This window comes from Letharia columbiana (genome assembly GCF_014066305.1).
Source record: "Letharia columbiana isolate WasteWater2 chromosome Unknown Sc0000068_s0, whole genome shotgun sequence".
Taxonomy (NCBI): domain Eukaryota; kingdom Fungi; phylum Ascomycota; class Lecanoromycetes; order Lecanorales; family Parmeliaceae; genus Letharia; species Letharia columbiana.
In genome coordinates this window covers 138,663-162,011 of record NW_023501113.1, presented here as the reverse complement: position 1 = coordinate 162,011, position 23,349 = coordinate 138,663, and the positions used below count along the sequence as shown (strand labels likewise).

At 21.7% G+C, this 23,349-nt stretch overlaps 1 protein-coding gene across 1 annotated transcript; it reads left to right on the top strand.

Moving 5' to 3' along the window:
* Positions 1–923: 923 nt before the first annotated feature.
* On the top strand, positions 924–1,349 carry HO173_011827 (uncharacterized protein; the record flags this gene model as incomplete). The annotated part of the gene is made up of 1 exon (XM_037313705.1): positions 924–1,349. The coding sequence occupies one exon, from the start codon at positions 924–926 to the stop codon at positions 1,347–1,349; it is 426 nt and encodes a 141-aa protein (XP_037159407.1).
* Between the last annotated feature and the right edge of the window lie 22,000 nt (positions 1,350–23,349).

Sequence of the window (23,349 nt, the reverse complement as noted above, 5' to 3'; positions counted from 1 at the left end):
TCTAGCTCTATAGCTTTTTTTATTAATTAATTCTTTATAATAAATATTAACTTTAATTATATATTAAAGTTAAAATAATATAAAAATTATAATATCTTAGAATTATTAATAATTATAAATAAAATATTAATATTTATAATTTAATAACGAAATTATTTCGAAAAGTCTTCGCGTATAAACTTTTAATCTTCTAATATTATAAGAGAATTTTAATATTATCTTTTCTAGAGTAAATAGTAAGCTAGATATTTTATTTATTATTTTATTTATTAATAATTTATATTATCTAATTTAGAAATATATCTAATTTTTATAATTATTAACTAGATTTATTTATTATAAATTACTTAAATTAGATTTCTTAATATATCTCTTAAATTTAATATATACTATTATATCGCTTATTTCGTAATTTATAAATAATTAAATTAAAATCTTATTATAATAATAATAAATAATATATAGCTTTTTAAAATTAATAAGCGTATATTTATTAAATTATATTTACTTCTAAGATTTTCTAATTTCTAAGTCTTAATAAATAGATTAATAATAATTATTAGATTTAGATTAATTGTCACGGTACGCCAAGGCCTCCTTCAGAGCCACCACCCATTTGGGCCTAGCGTGGCTTGGCACCGCACATATCTGCCCTGCGGGCACATAGAATAATCAACATCTTTTACACCACATGAATTCATGACCCAGTCATCCTATTCCTTGACAATTGGTAGCAACACCTAACCCAGGTCCTCCCAAGTCGTCTATACCGTCACTCAACCCGCAGTCACGCTATACCGACAGTCAGCCCCGCGCTCCGCTACGCAGCTAGATTCAGTCTACGCAATCAGACAATTAGGCTATTTACCAGCCTACCAGACCACACAGTCAATCCTTTCATTAGGCCATTTGACACCTACATCATGACTAGCAGTCAAATCTCGCTCCCGGGCTTCTCAGCACAGCAAGTCAGCTCTCTCACCGTCCTCATTCAACACGTGCTTAATCAGGCATTCAAACAACACTTTGGCCCACTGCCGCTCCAGCAAAAGCAGTCAGTCATAGTGCCAAAGCCGGCACAGCCACCAAAGCAGCAACAGGCCACTACGGAGAAAATCATGGAGAAGAATAAGAGCATGGGCAGCAGCAGTCCTATTCAAGCGGGCACACTCTCCACAATTGAACACCAGGCCACTATGCATAATTGCGGAGAACCTTCCTCTCGCCTCAGCAATACACCGGTTTTCGCCACCCCTCTCGCCTCTCTTCTCACCTCTCTTCTCGCTCTCGCCTCTCCGCCCGACTACATTCGATTCGCGAAGGATATGGAGGCTATAGGCCAAGGATAGGTGCATGGATATATGGACAGCGCACGCTTGATGTAGCTATCCAGAGATGCAGCCACGGGGACGTGTCTTTTTTTCATTCTTTGCGGGCATGTTGTCACGGTACGCCAAGGCCTCCTCCAGAGCCACCACCCATTTGGGCCTAGCGTGGCTTGGCACCGCACATATCTGCCCTGCGGGCACATAGAATAATCAACATCTTTTACACCACATGAATTCATGACCCAGTTATCCTATTCCTTGACAATAATTCTATATAATCTATACTATCTTTATTTATTACTATATTTTTTATTTTTTATTATTAATATTAAAAAGAAAGTAAGATTTATTATTATCTTTATATTAAAATATATTTATTAATATTTTATATTAAATATTATTAATTAAAAAAATTAAATTTACGCTAAATAAAGATTTAATTAATATCTTAAAATTAAGATATTTAAAAAGAAATTAAAAGAGATATATAAATAAATAAAATATTAGAAATAAAATAAAATTAATATTTAATATATAAATTCTATCTTCTCGCTATAATAGAAACTTATATTACTTTAATAATATATCGCTATATTATTCTTAATATTTTAAATTAAAAATTAATTCTTTCTAATTAATATTATAATTAATAATTATATATTAAAAATATATAATAATATTAATATAGAATTAATATTTAATTTTATTAATTTAAAACTCTAATTAATCTAATTATTAACGCTTTTCTATTTAATATAATATATATTTTATTTACTTTAATACTAGTACTAATTTATTATTATATTATTTTAATTATTAAAATTAAAAATTATATTTATTTAATTAATATTTTAATCGCTAATTATATTAATAAAGATATATATTAATATTTTAAAATTATTAAATAAATTTTATTAGACGTTAATATAGAATTAAAATTTAATTTAAATATTTTAATAATTTAATTAGCTAAACTAGTTATTATCTAAATCTTTTATATATAAAAATTAAATCTTTCGCTATATTAAGATTATTCTTAAATTTTAAAATCTTTTTTATTAATATAACTCTCTCTTATTTAAGTAATATTATAATATCTTTTACTTAAATATTAAAATATTAAAATATTATATTCTTCGCTTTTAATTAAGCGACTTTATCTTTAAATCGATATCTTTAATCTTATAAAAATAATAATTAATTTATTATAGATAAAAACGAAAAAGAAATAATATCTTCTTTTATCTTTATAATAGAAGAAAAGAAGAGAGTAAGTAAATTAATTATAAGCTATAAATAGCCCGATATCTAAGAATAATAAATTAATAAAGTTATAATATTAGAATAAAGAGCTTTTCTTATAATTAATAAATATAAAATTAAATAGAAATTAATTAGATTAATAAAATTATCTTTAATAAATATATTATATATATAAAGAATATTAAAATATATAAAATATAAGAGAGAGCGTATATATATAGTTATAAATATTTAAAGTATATTTAAAATATAAAAAGAAGCGCTTATATATAGCTTTACGATATATATTAATAAAAAAGAAGTTAATTTTTTTTTTAATTAGCTTTTTAATTAATATTTAGATTTAATTTATCTTTAAATAATATTTTATTTTAATAAGATTTTAGTTATATAATATTAATTAGCTCGATAATAAATATTTAATATTATTCTTTTCTAATTTACTCTCTTCTTTTTTAAAAATTCTTTTTATTATTATAATATTTATATTATAATATACTTATTTATTACGATATTATCTATATCTAAAAAAAATAAAATTATTTTCTCTATATTCTATAATTAAATTAAATTAATAATATTATTTTTATAAAGTAAGTATATATTTAATAGCGCTATATCTTTTAATATAATAATTAATTATAATATTAATTATAATTTATTAATATATAGTATTATTACTTATTAAAGTTATTAATTTAATAATCGCGAAAGCTTAAAAAATTCTTAATAATTTATTAATTATTAATTTAGACTTATCTAAATTATTAAAGGGAAGTAAAAATAAAACTTCGCGAAGATAAAAATTAGAAGATTATACGCGAAATTTAAAAAGTATAATTATAAATAAAAAAAGTATATAGTTATATTAATTATATATATTTAAATTAAATAATAAATTAATTATACGCGTTAATTATATTATTATTAATTAAACTTTAAAATTTATATATTAAAGAAAATTCGCGGATTATAGAAGTTAACGAATTTAATTATTTTTTAAATTATATTCGCTTAAATAATAAAGAAGATCTTAATTTATATAACTTTAAATTTAATTAATTTACTTTAAATTTAATTCTTTATATTAAACGCACTTTAAGAAGTTATAAAAATAAAATTAGCGAGTAATTTTAATAATATAACTTACTCTCTAATAATTATAAATAAAGAAAATTACTAACTAATATCTAGTAATTTAATTATATATATTTTATATAAAAAGAATTACTTTATAATTAAAAGATATATAGCTTTTTAAATAATTATAATAAGATATAAGTTTATAAGTAATAATATAGTATTATTAAAGTCTAGATATAGTTTTTATAAAAAGAAAATATATAATAAATAAAAGAAAAACTATTCTAAGTTAAGAATAAGATATTCTAATTATTATTCTATTTATTATACTTAATTAATAATATTTAACTATTATACTTAATCTAATAATTTTATATATTTTATATTTATAAAATAAAACTTCTTAAATCGATTTAAATATAGATATATATTTATAAAAATATTATTACTTTAATAAAAGAGACTTCTTATTCTAAAATCTATATTAAATTAAAGATTATATCCCTACGTCTAATAGCTTTAATTCTTATAGTTACTATTAATATCGCGACTAAATTTATATAATAATAATACGCCTTTCTTATTAATAAGTATCTTTATATTTAATAGCTTTAATTTCTATAATTACTATTAATATCGTAATTAAATTCGTATAATAATAATACGTCTTTCTTATTAGCGGGTATCTCTATATTTAATAACTTTAATTTCTATAATTATTATTAATATCGCGATTAAATTCGTATAGTAATAATACGCCTTTCTTATTAATAAGTATCTCTATATTTAATAACTTTAATTTTTATAGTTATTATTAATATCGCGATTAAATTCGTATAGTAATAGTATATCTTTCTTATTAATCGTATGGAAATACGCTATACTTAGTATAAGTTACTCTAACGCTAAGACTACTCTAATATTAATTTTTTTAATTCTTCTATTTACTTATCTATATATATATTTATTTAAAACTACTTTAATCTATTTTAATCTTTTTAATTACTTTAATCTTAATTAACTTTCTAACTCTTTATATAATAGCCTTAAATTACTTAATATTCTTATTTCTAAATATATTATATACTCGAGACTCTTTAGTATTTACCCACTTTAAAGCTCTTAAAGTTCTTTTAATTTTTATTTCCTTACGTATAATAATCTAAGACCGAGTCTAATAAGAATAATAATACCTCTCTTCTAAATCATCGTATTGATTTTACTTTTCGAGTTACTCGAGCTATTATAACTCGTTAAATAATATCTAATTCTCGCTTAACGAGTAGATCTAAAAAAAAATTGTAACTTTTATATATATCGAACGATAATAAGATATTCTCGATCTATCGAGCCGTTATATATATTAATAAAGAATCTATTTTTTAGAATCTATAGACGCGTAAGAGTAGTTATCTTTAAAGGGAATCTTATTATAGCGATATAGAAGCTAATTATAGAATATATTAAATTAAGTAATTAATCGAGTAACTTTAAGCTTTATTTCGAGGGTAATAGAGACTAAGGTCTATTAAATACGTTCTTAAATAACGATATATAAGTTAGATATCGTTATAATTATAATAAATAGATGGGGAATAAATGAGTTAAAAAATTAAGAAAATTAATATTAAGGTGATCTTAGCGTTAAGGTAGCTTATACTAAGTATAGCGTATTTTTATACGATTAATAGATATTTCTATATCTAATAACTTTAATTTTTATAATTATTATTAATATCGCGATTAAATTTATATAGTAATAGTATATCTTTCTTATTAGCGAGTATTCTTATATTTAATAGCTTTAATTCCTATAGTTACTATTAATATCGCGACTAAATTCGTATAATAATAGTATATCTTTCTTATTAGCGAGTATCTTTATATCTAATAATTTTAATTTTTATAGTTATTATTAATATCGCGATTAAATTTATATAATAATAATATATATTTTTTATTAGCGAGTATATTAATAATCGTAAATAATTAAAATATAATAGAAAATAGTAGATAACTATTAATAATATTTAATCTTAAATCTATAGCTTCTTTATCTCGTCTAAAAATAAAGATATTTATATCTAGAATTTAAAGTAAGTATATTTTAATATATAATTATTAAATATCTAGATATAAATCTTTTAATTAAAAGATTAGTTTTTTAAGAGTTAATTAATATAATTATAATAATAATTAAAAGTATAATTATTATATTATATAATATATTTTAATAGATTAAATTCGATAAACTTCGCTAGTATAACGCTAGATAGATTTTAAGATATTAAAACTATAAGTAAAAATTCTCTCTTTCTTTCTTTCTTAGTATTTTAAATTTTTCTCTTATTAATATTTTATATCGTAATTATTTTATCTTATTTATCTTAATCTAATTTAATAATAATATATTATTAATAATTATTAATTTTAATAATAATTTTATTATACTATTATTATATAGAGATAGCGATATCGATTTATATATTAAATTAACTTATTCGAAAAATAATATAGATCTTAATAATCTTTTTAACGATATAAATAATTAGTTAAATAATCGCTTATTTAATCTTTATATTAAGACTTTAAATTAAAAGAAAATCTTAAAGTCTTCTAGTTATAAAAAGATAATTACGAAAAAAAAAAAAAAAAGGGAAGTTTTTTTTTTTTCGCCCCTTTTAAAAAAAAATAAAAAAAAGACTATATTAAGATCTTTATTTATAAAGATTAAAAATTAATATTAAAAGTAAGAAAGTAAGTATAGTAATATAATATTTTATTAAGTAATATATATATATAATTAATAATAATTTAGTTATTACTTTATAAGAGATTAAAAGATATTAGAAATTAACTAATTTATTTCTTTTAAAAAGATCTTTCGTCTATATAATATAGAAGATTATTAATATAATATTATTATCTTATAAGTAAAGGCCCATGAATTAAATTCATGGAGTTGGATTTTTCATTTTTCTAAGTCAAATGGAGTTGGATTTTTCTAAGTCAAATGGAATTTTAGCCCTAGCCCTAAGTCAAATCGAACTCTGATCGCTTGCTGTGCGTTTTTGACCTACTTCCATCACTACAAAATTAATTTAATCTATGTAGTATATAGATATATATGTGTGGAGAGAGGCGCGCTAAGGCCTAATTAGAAAGGTATATCGAGTATGGAGGATTGAAACAGAGAAAGGCCATATCCTTATGGCAAGAAGTATCGAAATATCGGAAAGAAATGGAGACAACATGCTAATTAGTGGTGTGAATCCCACATTATCTCCTGCCGCAGTGAAATCTTTCGAATAATGAAATAGCTGTCAGAGCAAGACATCGGACGGTTTCAATTCGTCCAAATATGTATCGTCCGATGTTCCTCCTGCAGAGGCCCAATTGGCTATGATCGTCGTAGTAGATCCTCCTCTTGTGACGTTATTGTAGTTCCTCCTCTTGCTCCTTAATGCAGTGGGGATGATAGGCCAAGTTGCAGTGGTGTTCTCCGCTTGCTGAGTAATGATTTGATGTGGAACCGTGGAGAGCATGTGACGTGGGATCTTGGAGAGCTGAGCTGTGTTTTTGACGATGGTAGCCTTGTTGCCGCTTGGTTTCTCCGTAGTGTTCTCCGTATTTGCCTGTTGTAGTTCCTCCTCTTGCTCCTCCTCTTATAGAGTATCAGACTGAGTGGCTAGCTGAGTGGCTGACTGAGTGGATGACTGATATGACGTGGGATCTTGGAGAGCTGAGCCGTGTTCTTGACGATGGTGGCCTTGTTGCCGCTTGGTTTCTCCGCAGTGTTCTCCGTAGTGTTCTCCGCATTTGCCTGTTGTAGTGTCTCCGCATTTGCCTGTTAAGTTCCTCCTCTTACTCCTTAATGCAGTGGGGATGACAGGCCAAGTTGCAGTGGTGTTCTCCGCTTGCTGAGTGATGATTTGATGTGGAACCGTGGAGAGCATATGACGTGGGATCTTGGAGAGCTGAGCCGTGTTCTTGGTGCTGGGGGCCTTGTTGCCGCTTGGTTTCTCCGCAGTGTTCTCCGTAGTGTTCTCCGCAGTGTTCTCCGCATTTGCCTATTGTAGTTCCTCCTCTTACTTCTTAATGTAGTGGGGATGATAGGCTAAGTTGCAGTGGTGTTCTCCGCTTACTAAGTGATGATTTGATGTGGAACCGTGGAGAGCATATGACGTGGGATCTTGGAGAGCTGAGCCGTGTTCTTGGTGTTGGGGGCCTTATTGCCGCTTGATTTCTCCGCAGTGTTCTCCGCATTCGCCTGCTGTATTGACTTCTCTTGCACTGGCTAAGTGGATTGGTGTGAGATCGTGGAGAGTAGGCCTATTGTGTTACTGCTGCTAATAACTATCTCCGTAATGTTCTCCGTAGTATTCTCCGCATTCGCCTATTATAGATCCTCCTCTTATTTAATTGAGTGCGAGGGTACCGAGGATAAATGTATTTATATTGGTGGAATTGGTAGAATTGATAGAATTGATAGAATTGATAGAATAGTGGAAGAAGAATAATGGAAGAAGAATGGTTACACAAATAGGTGGAAGGATTATTATCCGATCCCGGACGCGTTTGGTGTGACTATAATATTTGAATGTCAGTTTAGCCCATCTATCGCTGGCTTGGGAGGAGTATGTAGGGGAGGACGTATCCGTTCGGGCTCTTTTTGAGGGTTTTTCAACGCGTTTATGAGCAGTAGTAGGTAGCTGTTGGGCTCGCTTGCGGCCTCGATTGCCAGCAGTAGCGGATTCGCCGAGGGGTGGCCTGGGGGCGTCAGGAGGGGCTCTAAGAGGCGGGCAAAAGGGGTGTACGTGCCTAAACCGGACGCGTCTGGTGTGACTACAATATTTGAATATCAGTTTAACCCACCTACCGCTGGCTTGGAAGGAGTATGTAGGGGAGGACGTATCCGTTCGGGCTCTTTTTGAGGGCCTTCCAACGCGTTTATGAGTAGTTGGTGCAGTAGTAGATAGCTGTTGAGCTCGCTTACGGCCTCGATTGCCAGCAGTAGCGGATTCGCCGAGGGGTGGCCTGGGGGCGTTAGTAAGGGGCTCTAATTGGGCGAGGGGTATCGAAGACGATTGTGTTCATATTGGTGGAATTGGTAGAATTGGTAGAATGGTGGAAGAATAATAGTTACACAAACAGGTGGAAGGATTATTATCCGATCCCGGACGCGTCTGGTGTGACTACCATGACTACCATATTTGAATATCCATTTAATCCACCAATAGTAGGCCAAACTTTAAAATTTTTACATCGTTAGAAAGCGTAAACTGAGCTCTATAATTTACGAAATTATGAAGTAATAGTATTCTTAGAGAGCTGGTTATTTCAGAGGGTAAGACTTCTGCATATAGATTTTTGTAGATTTTTAATGGTTACGGACGCTAATTTATTTACCCGCGGTGTCTAACCAAAAAGCGTAGATCTAACGAATTAATAATTGGCTATATATACAAATTCAAGGTTTTCTAGTTCAGCCCTACCTTATTCTATTATATATACTAATTAGACTATATAAATTTAGATTTTTATATTAAATATATTATAAAAAGTTATTAAAGCGATTTTAATATTAGAATTTTATTATATATTAGCTTTCTATTAAGTTATTATTTTATTAATAAATTATATAATTAATAATCTTTATATTATTTATAATAAAAAAATTATATTAATAATTAAAGATATAGAGTTTATATAAATAATATATTAATATATAATAAGAGAGAGTGCGTAAAAAATAAGAATAAGATAATTAAAAGTACTTTACTTAGATAGAAGAGAGTTAAGATACTTAATATAGAATAGAATTCTAATTATCTTTCTAATTATCGAAAAATATATAAATTTATTATTCTAATAATAATCTCTTTATATCTTTTTTATTAGCGAGAACTTCTTATTCGAAGAGACGTATAGCTAATAATTTTAATATAAAAAATAAAATCTTAAATTTTTAGACTTTAAAGTATTATAAATTAAATAATAGTTATAAATAATCTTAGTATAAACTAGATTAGAAGTAAGAATCTAAATACGATCTTTATTATTAATAAAAAGATTACTAAAAAAGAAATAGTACTTAGTATTAACTTATATTTTCGAGTATATAAATAGAATATAGTCGAATTATAAATAAGAATTCGAATAATTTATAAATATGAATTTTTTCTATGAAAGCTTATTAAGATAATCTACGAGAGTATAAAATTTCTATTATCTCTATATTCTTATATCGTCGATAGCTTTATCTATAAAGATATTTAATAAAATAAAGATATCGAATTCGATTAAAGACTCGATTAATAAAATTTTTTTTCTAATTTATAAAAGTACGCTTAAAATCTAACTAGACGTTAGGAATTAGAAATTTATACTTAATTATTATAAAGTATTATTTTAACTCTATATAAAGTTTAAGATTTAAGATTTAGATTATAAAATTAATTACGTTTATTATATATATAAGATAAAAAAAAAATATTAGCGATAAGCGAGTAAAGGAACGCTTAAAATATAATAATAATTATTTTAAAAGAGAATCTTAAGCGATAATATTAATTGCGTATATATATTAGAAGTATAAAATAAGATCTTAAATTCTCGAATTTTAAAGTATTATAAGTTAAATAATAGTCGTAAATAAACTTAATATAAATTAAATTAGAAGTAAGAATTTAATATAATAGTAGAAATTTAAGATATTATTTATAAAATTAAAAAAGAAAAAGTTAAAAAGTTAAGAAAGAAAGATAAGAGTAAATTTAATAGAAATGCTAAAGCTAATAAAAAGAAAGGTTTAAAGAAAATAAAACGCATATTTAACGAATATAGATATCTAAGATACGAACCTTAACTGAGAAGTATTATTTATTTCTAGATATACTTATAAATAGAAAGTACTCGTCGCGTAAAAAAAATATTATAGTCGAAAAGAATTATATTTTAAAATCGATTATAACTCTTAATAAAAATATTAAAGAGGCTTATAAGATAGATAGCGTAAATAATAGAAAACTTAAGAATATAAAGTTATTACTTCGCTATTATTAAGTATAAAAAATAGCTTTTATAAAGAATTAAGATATCGATAATAAAGAGTTATTAGATAATATATTAGTAAGTTTATTACCTCTTAATTATTTTAAAAAAGATTTATAAACTCTAAAAATTAGCGTTCGATATAAGAAAAAAGAATTTATATTATAAAATTTTAAGTATCTTTTTAATTAATAGATAGCGAAATCTATTATAATCTCTTCTTTTAAGCTCTTATATCTAAATATTTATATCTCGATAATAAAAATAAAAAGCGATTTAAAACCTTACTATTATAATTATTAGCTATTATTCGAAAGATCTCTTTTATTTTATTATTATCTTTATCTAACTTTTATCTATTTAATATATAGTCGTAATTTTTTAATTATTATTTAGCTAAGTCTAGTAAATCTAGAAAATTATTATTATTTATATTAAATTACTATACTATTAAATTTCTTTATATTACGCGTTTAATCTTATTAAAATAAATATATAAAGATAGTAAATCGAATTTTAATTAATTAGTCTAGATAATTTTTAATATACTTTTATTAAAGAGAGAGTAATAAATAAAAAGAGTATTTATTATAAGATTCGTCTATATATAACTATATATTTTTTTAATTTAAAAATTATAAGTTAATAATTTTATATACGTGAGAAATAATAATAATATATCTTATAATCGATCTTAGAAGAATAGTTCTATATCGTAAAATCTCTATATTTATATTTCTTAATTATATAATAAGATTTATAGTCGTAAGAGTTAATATATATTATTTTCGCTTATAGAGATTAATAAGTCTTTTATTAAAACTTTTAAATTATTATAAAAATAAGAAGTAATCTTTATTTATAAGATTATTTAATTATATTAAATAATTTAATTAATAGCTTCGAGTTATTATCTAATAATATACTTATCTCTTATTCTTTCTCTTTTTCTATTTATCTTAGAGTTATAAGATAAATAGAATTATTTAATATTTCCTTTTTTATTAAATCTTCTTATTACGAAGTTATACTCTTATTATTATTAATAATACTTTTTTATTTTTAATTATTTAGATTTAATTATATAGCTAATATAGATATATACTTTCTCTTTAGAATATTAAATAAAAAAATTATATATATTAATATCTAAGAATACTATAATATAATTAATCTTATTATTTATAAAAGTATATATCTTTAACCTCTTATAATATCTTTTTCTACTTCTCTAAATTTACACTTTTAAATCTATTTATATTTTTAACTTTATCTCTTATAATTAATATTATATTAAGATCGATAATAAATAACTTTTATAAGCGAGCTTTAAGTAAATTATATACTTCGAGAGCTATTATATATCGATAAAATTTAATAATATAAGAATTCTATAAAAGCTCTTCTATCGCTTTACGCTTATAATTTTTAATATTAATTAAATAATTATAAAATCTTAATAGCGATAAAAATAAGAAGAATTCTATTAAAAGATTATTATCGCGAAGTATTCGCTAAAGATCGTCTATATTATTTACTTCTATATATATAATTAAAATTATAAATTTAATTTTACTTTATAATAATAAAGAATCTTATCTTTCTCTTTTAATAATAGATTATTTATAATTCTATTATTATTTATCTTCTCGCTATATAAAATTATTATTACGTTAATTTTATAATATATATATTTATTAGATCTATAAATAATAGTATATAAAAGATACTTTATAAAAAGAAAATAAAATATAAATTCTAAATATCTTTCTAAATATCTTTTTAATTATTATAATATTATAATAAATAAGAAAAAAAGAAAAAAAGAAAGAAGTAGTATATAAAAAAATTACGATTCTTATCTTAATTTATAGCGTTTATATAAAATTTAAGATAATAATTAATATTATAAAATTATAAGATTTTTAGATAAAAAAGAATAAAATAAATATTATAAAAGATTTAAAGAAGAATTTAAATTTAAATTTTAAAAAGAATTTATAAGCTTAATTATACGCTAATAAGTTAATTAATAATTAATAATTAATTTTATTAATATATATAATAGAATAAAATAGAATTAAGCTTAAAAATTTTAAATTTATATATATAGTTAATTATAAATTTAGAGTTACTACGCTTTTTAATTAAATTAATTAAGTTATTATAAATAAATAAATTAGTATTTATAATTATAAAAAAAATGTAATTAAATAGTCTTAATTAAAAAATAGATATATATTATTTAATTTTAGAATAACTTTTTTATTTTCTATTAAAATTTTAAGATTTTTTTTTAAAATTATAAAACGAAATATGAACTTTTAGATAAAAAAAAATTCTTAAATTTAGTTTTATAATTATTAAAGCGTAAGAAATTTAAATATCGCTTATTAAAGTTCGCTTAATAGTCGAATAACTCGCTTATTAAAGTTTATTTATTAAAGATTATTTATCTATTTACTTAATAGCTTTAATAAAAAAAAAATTATAAATTTAATTTATAGATCTTTATTTATAAAAAATATAATATCTTATAGATTTTAATAGAATCTTTTATTTTTTAAGATAATAATAGAAATCTATTATTAAATATAATACTTATTAATTAAATAAGAAAATAAGATATTTAAACTATACTTATAATACTTATAATTTTATAATAATAGATTTTTTTTATAATTTAATAGAATATAATTTTTAATATAATATAATTTTTTAAAATTATAAATTAAATACTTTATATAATATTAATTATAAAAATAATTAAAATTCTAAATCGAGAATTAATATAATAATTAAATATATATAAACTTTAATAAAATCTTTTATTTTTTAAGATAATAATAAGAATCTATAAAAATATATAATTATTATTAATTAGATATAAAAATATAATATATATTTATATTAAAACTATAATTATAATATAAATAATTTTATAATAATAAATAATTTTAATTTTTTAATATAATATAATTTTTTTAAATTATAAATTAAATATATTATATAATATTAATTTTAAAGATAACTAAAATTCGAAGTAGAATATAATCTTATAAGTAATATTATAATTAAGAATTATATTATAAATTAAAAAAGTTAATAATTTAATTATAAAGTTTTTTATTCTATTATTTATAATAGTTTAAAAATCTATTTAAATTAAATTATAAGCTTTTAATTTATTATTATATTTATATATAACTTAATATTAAATAATTTTAAAAGTTTATATAAAAGCTATATATTCTTAATTTATAATATTACGCGTTTATTATAAATTACTAGAAGTTAAGAATTTATATTCTATTATTAATAATTTATATATAAAGATAATAAAAAGTCTTAATTTAAAGATTATTAGATAGAAAAGCTTCTATTATCTTCTATATCGTCTTAATAATAAAACTTTAAAATTAATAATTAATATAATTTTCGAGTTTATCTATTATATTTAACGAAATTTTTTAAATAAATCTTAAAAATAAAGCTTTTAAAATTAATAGTTTAGTTAATTTCTAAAAGTATTTAATTTCGCGAAAAGCGATAGCTAATAGATTATAATTAGAAAGATAATTAGAAGTATATATAAAGCTAAACTTACTATCTAAATAATATCTTTATATTTTTCTTACTTTAAATATATAATTAATAACGCTTTTTCTTTTATTTATACTCTTTTCGCTTATAGTAGATTTTCTAAAAGTCTTATTATTTAACTTTTTAGCTGCTTTTATTATTAATAATACTCGAAATACTCTTTTATCTATTATAGCCGCCGCGAAAAGTATATTAAATCTTCTCTTTCTAAGTTTTTTATTATATATTTTTTTTTTAATAATTTACGCGTAGATAGATATTCTTTAATTATTATAATTTTAATATTTTTATTATATATATTATTAAAATTTCTACTTTTATAGATAATATCTCGAGATTAAGAAATAATTTAATTTTAAAATAAAGTTATATTATTATCGCTAGATATATCGTTATTAAATATATATATTAACTCTTTATTCTTATTAATATATTTCTAAATTTATTTAATTTAAAAAATTAAATAATTAGAATAATAATTAGAAAAGAGAAAACTATATTTAAACTCTTTTTTATTATAATAATTAAAATTATAAAAATTATTTCTTCTTCTTCTAGTTATATTAATTATTTATATATTAAAATTAATAGATTTATATAGATTTATTATAAAACTTATCGCTAGATTATAATATTATTATTCTTATTATATATTAGAAGTTTTTAATCTTAAACTTCTTTTATAATAAAGTCTATCTCTTCTTTTTCTAATATAATTAAATTTATTAGCGAATTACTCTTTAAATCTATTATTTAATTACTTCTAAAACTTTATAACTAATTACTTTTAGAACTTTCTAATTAACTATTTTTAGAATTTTTTAATTAATTATTTCTAAAACTTTCTAATTAACTATTTCTAGAACTTTCTAATTAATTATTTTAAAAACTTTTTAATTAATTATCTTTAGAATTTTTTAATTAATTTAATATTTTTTTATTATTAAGAAACTAAGTAACTAGTTAAAAGTTTATTAATAAAAATTCTTAATTAAAAATATCTATATTTATTATTATATCTTTTTAAATATAAGTATAAAATAAATAGTATTCTAAAAGTAAGCGATTTAATTAATATTTTAATTATCTTTCTAATTATTCTTTAAAAGAGAAAACGCGTATAATAAATCGAAGGCGTAAAATAAAATCTAAAAAAAGATAAATTTATTTTATAAAATTCTTAGATCTAAATTCTTAAAAGCTTAAAATAAACGTTTATTATTATATAAAAACTATAAAAAGTTTATTATTAATAATAATTCTTAATAATTCTAATTAGATTATTAAATTTAAAAAAATTTAATTAAAATCTAACTTTATAATATTAAAAATTAACGTCGAATTTCTTTATAAATAAAAATTTAAAAAATACGAAAACGCGTTAGTAAACTAGTCTATTTTTTAATTAGCGTATTCTTATATTTTCTTATATTTTAATCTTTTCTAATATTCTTTTTAATTATATTATCTTTTATAATAATATAATTCTATTTAAATTTTCTTATCGTTTTTATTATAATACTAATATACTCTTTATAATATATTCTTTAATATCTTATAATAAGCTTTTTATATGAAAATTATCGTTATAACTATTTTAAATAAAAATTTAATTAAATAAATAAATTTATATATTTTTTATTATTTTTTAATATTATAAAAGCTAATATTATTAATAAAGATAATAGCTCTAATTCGCTTTATTATATTATCTCTAAAGAAATAAAAATATTTTAAAAGCTTAAGTAATAATAAGATATAAAAAATAGTAAATAAATATTTTAGAAATAAGAATATAGTAAAATCGCGCTAATATTTAATAAGTTTAAATATATATAAACTATTAAGAGTAACTTTAAGAAAATAAAATAATGCGAATATAATAGCGAAATAAATAGTTAAAAAAAGACTTTTAATTTTCTCGAAATATTAAAAAACTATTTCTAAGAAAAAGAAGAAAATAAAAGAGAGAATTATCGAATATATTATATATAATTAATATACTTATTATAAATTTTAATTATTATTATAATTATTTTAATATCTTTCTAATATTATAATTAATATTTATATATAATATTTTATATATTATATTAAAGATAATAAATTCTATAAATAATTAAGTTCGTTAGATATAGTTTTAATTTTAGATTTTATTAAAAATATTAATATAAAGTATAATAAGTAACTCGATATAAAGAAAGAAGATAGAGATATAATTATTAATATAATTAAATATTATTAATTAAAAGATTAAGTAATTTAAAAATTCTTAACTTCTTTTAGAGAATATAAATTTTTTAATAATATTAATAAAAAAGATATTAATATAAAAGATTAAATATTTATTAATATCTTCTTATTATAATAACGAGTATAGTAAATTATAATTAAATCTATTAGAAAGAAGATTAAATATCTAGAAATTTTTAAAGATATAATAAACTTTTAAAAGAATATCTATTCTTATTACGTAGGAGTCTTATATAACTTATAAAAATTTTCTTAAAAAAGAATTATTAAAATAATATTTATTAATATAAATTTTTCTTTATATTAATTTTAATTTTAATATTCTAATTTATATTTAAATAGACTCGTTATTTATATATTAATCTTATTTATATTAAATTTATTTATAAAAAATCTTAAATTATAAAGTTTAAGAAAGTTTACTATCTTCTTTTCTTATATATATTTTTTATTAGAATAAAATATATAGTTTTTAGAAATTATATAGTATAGATATTTAAGAATAAAAAAGAATAAATATTATTATTAGAATCGGCTAGATAATAGTCTAAGAATTATAATATAATAAGATATAAATTTATATTTAATAAGACGAGTAAAGAGATATAAGAGACTTTTAAGCTTATTAATATTAAATTAATATATAAAAATATCGCTAATATATTTAAGCGATCTAAGCGTTTTTATAAGAGTATAGATTATTTAAGTCTAAAATCTTAATAAATTAATTATATAATTCTAATTCTAGATTAGAGATAAGAATATAAGTATTTTTCGCTATTATAATTATTTTTAAATAATAATAATTATAAAGATAATTAGAATTCTCTATTACTATAAAAATATATATCGCGATTTATAATTTTTTATATAATAGATTCTTTTCTTAATTAGATTATATTTAAAAGTTTTAAATAATAAGATATTATTTAATATGTAATTAGATATTTATATAAAAATAAGATATAAATTTTAATCTAATTAATAGATTTAATAGAAAAATAGAAATAAACTCTTAAGTAGATTAGATAAAATATAATAGATAAGCGATAAGTAATTTTTAAATTTAATTATTATTCTAATAAATAGATTTATATTTTAATAATATTATATAAAAAAAATATATAAGCGTAATTTAAAGAAAGTCTAGAGTTTCGCTTTTCGCGTAAATTATTATATATATAGATAAAGATAAGAGTTTAGATTATAAGAATATAGATAATATTAAAACTAAATAAGATATAAGTATTAAAAATAATTCTATTATATACGCTAATAATTAAGTAGACTTTATTTTTTAAACTATTTAAAAGCGCGATATAAAATTTAATAATAAGCTTTATTATAGTTTAAATATAATAATATTAATACGCTAATTAATAAATATCGAGCTATTATAGAAATCTTAAAATATTAAACGCGATTACGTCTAAAAGATAAAATTATAAATCTTTATTAATATATAATTAATTTAATATATAGTAATAAAAAGTTTATTACGAAAGCTACGCTATTTAAATTAATATTTTAATCTTAATTATTATTTTTATTATTATATAAATAACGCGAAGCTATCTCTTATTTAAATATATTTAATTCTTAATTCTAATTATTATTATAGATATCGTTAATTCGTTCTAGAATTATTAAATCTACTTTTATATACTTTCTATATCTTACCTTTTTTTTAATTAAATAGCGATTAAACTCTAAATTAAAATAAATACTTAGAAGAGAAAAGTTTATAAATACTTAATTATATAATTTTTTTTTTATACTTTTTATAATTATTAGAGTAATTAATAATATATAATTATATTTTATAGTTATATTTATAATAATTAATTAGTTTAATAGCTAAAGATAAATATACTCTCTTTTTTATTTTAAATAGTTTAACTAAGATAATTATAAGATCTAGATTCTTTTTCTATAATATAACTCGCTTTTTATATATTATATAAAGATAAATATTTATTTAAATAGAGATTATTAGAGCTAATTATAAAGCGTAGTAATAAGAAATTTACTCTTAAACTAATAAATTAGAAAGATTTTTATTATCTTATATAATACTTTAAAAGCGAATCTTTAAATATAATAGCGCTTTAATAGATTTTAATTAAGTATAATTTAATAAATTAGACGTTAGAAGAGAAGCTTTAAAATTATAAGATTAATCGATTTTTAATAATAATAGATTTCGTATAAAGCTTAAGCTATAGCTCGCGTTAGTTATATATAATAAATATAATAATAATTAAAAGAATATATTATCTAGTTTCTATTAACGTTTTAATATTATTAAAATAGAGATAATATTTATTAAAGTAATAATAATAGCGATTAAAATAGCGATAATATCTAATAAATTCTTTATTTTAATGCTATATTTAATACTCTAGAATAGTATTAACTTTTTTAAAGAGCTATTAATAATAAATTAAGTATATATAAATTAAGCTCTTTACGCGATTTATCTACGTATTAACTTAAAGTTATTAAAAAATAAAAAATAAATATATAACTTAATAACTATATTATATTTTTAATATTATTATAATAATATTAAGTTATTTAAATAAAAGTTTAATATATAAAGAAGATAGTCTAATAATAAGAAGGGTTAATATAAAAAGAAAGTCTTAAAAAAGAAGAAGAGGGGAAGAAAAGCTTAGATATCTATCGCGCGTATTAAATTTTTAAATTACTTTAAATTATCTAGCTTAAATTAAATATTAATAAAGCGCTTTCTCTTTAATTTTAAAGATTTAAATTTAAGCGAATTACGTTTATTAAGCATTATTATCTAATATAATCTTAATTACTTTTATAATAATTATAATTATTATTATAATCTATATAGATTAAAAAATAAAAGATTTAAAAGAGCGAGTTAGTAAGTAATTATCTTTATTTAATTTAACTAATATTAAACTATTATAACTTATTAAAATTTTCGCGTATTTTATTCTTACTTTCTTATTTTTAAATCTTATTATCTTTATAAAAATAATTATTCTTTAAGTCGAACTCTATAATAATTAGTATATATAAAAGAATAAGGTAGGGCTGAGCTTGGAAACCTTGAATTTGTATGTGCAGCCAATTATCAATTCGGGTTCGCTACGCTTTTTGGTTAGACCGGCTGAGTCAGCCCGGTAGCCCTCCCGTGCCTCCCTCATCAAAAATTTGTATGTAGAAGTTTTGCACTTTGAAGTACTCAGCTTGCGATACATACAGTTACTTCATAATTCCTCAAATTATAGAGCTCGCTTTGCGCTTTCTAACGCTGTAAAAATTATGAAGTTTGGCCTACTATTAGTGAATTAAATAAATATTCAAATATGGTAGTCATGGTAGTCACACCAGACGCGTCCGGGATTGGATAATAATCCTTCCACCTGTTTGTGTAACCATTATTCTTCCACCACTCTACCAATTCTACCAATTCCATCAAACGCGTTGGAAGGCCCTCAAAAAGAGCCCGAACGGATACGTCCTTCTCTATATACTCCTCCTAAGCTAGCGGTAGGTAGGTTAAACTAATATTCAAATATTGTAGTCACACCAAACGCGTCCGGACGTCATATGCTCTCCACGATTCCACATCAAATCATCACTCAGCAAGCGGAGAACACCACTGTAACTTGGCCTGTCATCCCCACTGCATTGAGGAGTAAGAGGAGGAACTACAACAGGCAAATGCGGAGAACACTGCGGAGAAGAAACCAAGCGGCAACAAGGCCACCATCGTCAAGAACACGGCTCAGCTCTCCAAGATCCCACGTCATATGCTCTCCACGGTTCCACATCAAATCATCACTCAGCAAGCGGAGAACACCACTGCAACTTGGCCTGTCATCCCCACTACATTAAGGAGCAAGAGGAGGAACTACAACAGGCAAATGCGGAGAACACTGCGGAGAAACCAAGCGGCAACAAGGCCACCATCGTCAAGAACACGGCTCAGCTCTCCAAGATCCCACGTTATATCAGTCATCCACTCAGTCAGCCACTCAGCTAGCCACTCAGTCTAATACTCTACAAGAGGAGGAGCAAGAGGAGGAACTACAACAGGCAAATGCGGAGAACACTGCGGAGAAACCAAGCGGCAACAAGGCCACCATCGTCAGGAACACGGCTCAGCTCTCCAAGATCCCACGTCATATGCTCTCCACGGTTCCACATCAAATCATCACTCAGCAAGCGGAGAACACCACTACAACTTAGCCTGTCATCTCCACTACATTAAGAAGTAAGAGGAGGAACTACAATAGGCAAATGCGGAGAACACTGCGGAGAAACCAAGCGGCAACAAGGCCACCATCGTCAAGAACACGGCTCAGCTCTCCAAGATCCCACGTCATATGCTCTCCACGGTTCCATATCAAATCATCACTCAGCAAGCGGAGAACACCACTGCAACTTGCCCTGTCATCCCCACTGTATTGATATGGTATATCACTGCAATGACGTCACAAGAGGAGGATCTACTGCGACGATCACAGCCAATTAGGCCTCTGCAGGAGGGACATCGGACGATGCATATTTGAACGAATTGAAACCGTCCGATGTCTTGCTCTGACAGCTATTTCATTATTCGAAAGATTTCACTACGGCAGGAGATAATGTGGGATTCACACCACTAATTAGCATGTTGTCTCCATTTCTTTCCGGTATTTCGATACTCTTTCTCCGTTTTTTGTGGGCAATTATTACGGATCAATTCTTTACACTTAATATACCTTCCTAATTAGGCCTTAGCGCGCCTCTCTCCGCACATATATATCTATATGTAGGTTAAAAACGCACAGCAAGCGATTAGAGTTCGATTTGACTTAGGGCTAGAGCTAAAATTCGATTTAACTTAGAAAAATCCAACTTCATGAATTTAATTCATAGGCCTTTACTTATATATTTATAATAACGTATAATATATATTCTCTTTATTTCTAATATTAATACTTATTAGAATTAACGTACTTTTTAATAAAATAAGCTTTAATTAAAATTAAGAATAATTTAATATTTATAGATATTCGTATAAACCCTTTAATTCTTTTATATATATTTATTAATTTATTTTTTTATAGTAATTAAAGTAGAAGAGATTAAGTTTAATAATTTATTATAATAAATATTAAATATTAATAATAATAATAATATTAAAGAGTCTCGATATAGATTAATTAAATAACGATTAAACTTTTAATTAAAATAAAAAGCGAAGGATAAGTTTAGTTAAAATAAAAATATTAAGAGATCGCGATAGCGAATAAATATATTTACGTTTAAGAAGAAATTAATTAAGAAAATAAAGAAAGTCGATATCTTAACTATTAATTACGCTATAATTATTAAAAAGTATAAAATTAAATATATTAATATATTATTATTATAATAGAAATAAGCTTTTAAATAAATTAGATAAGATATAATAGATAAATAATAAATAACTTCTAGTTCTAATTATTATTTTAATAGACTTATATTTTAATAGTATTATATAAAAAAAGTATATAAGCGTAATTATAAAGAAGTCTAAAGTTTCGCTTATTACGCGAATTATTATATATATAAATAAAGATAAAAGCTTAAATTAAAAGAAAATAAATAATATTAAAGCTAAATAAGATATAAGTATTAAGAATAATTCTACTATACGCGCTAATAATTAAATAGATCTTATTTTTTAAACTATTTAAGAGCGTAATATAGAATTTAACGATAAGCGCTATTATAGCTTAGATATAATAATATTAATACGCTAATTAATAAATATCGAGCTATTATAAAAATCTTAAAATATTAAATATAATTATATCTAAAAGATAAAATTATAAATCTTTATTTATATATAATTAATCTAATATATAGTAATAAAAAGTTTACTATAAAAGTTACGCTATCTAAATTAATATTCTAATCTTAGTTATTACTATCGCTATTATATAAATAATATAAAATTATCTCTTATTCGAGTATATCTAATTCTTAATTCTAATTATTATTATAAATAATACTAATCTATTCTAGAATTATTAAATATACTTTTATATACTTTCTATATCTAATTTCTTTTTTATATATCGCGAGAAAGTAGTTTAAAAGAATATAGCTTATTATATTAAGCTATAATACTTTTAAAAGAATACTAAGAAATATATTAACTTTTCTAAATTAGCGATTTAGTAAAAAGACTATAACTATAATATATATAATTTTATATTAAATAGCGATATCGAAAATATATAATAGATATATAAAATTATCGTTAACGGCTTTAATTACGAAGTATCGGCGAATTTCACGCGATTAATATTAGAGAAAGATAAACTTTTCTTATTATTAGTAGATATAGCTCGCTTTCTTATATATATATAAAGTAATAAAATATAATCGTATTTAATTCTATATCTTATTAATTTAGCGTAGTTATTAACTAGAATAATAATTAGAATAACTACTTCTAAATATAGAAATCTTAATCGAGATATTCTATATATATACTATTTTATAATATAATATTATAGATATATTATATTATAGAATATTTCGCTAAAATTCTATATTATATTAGATATAAAATAATATAAATCTTAATAACTTATATTATATTAGAGTATAGTATAATAGATTAATATTCTATATTATATTATATCTTTTCGACTAGTATTTATATATATAACGATAAAAGATTTATATAAGTTTAATATTACTATTAATATAGCGAGATAAGAATTCGTTATATATATTACGAGCG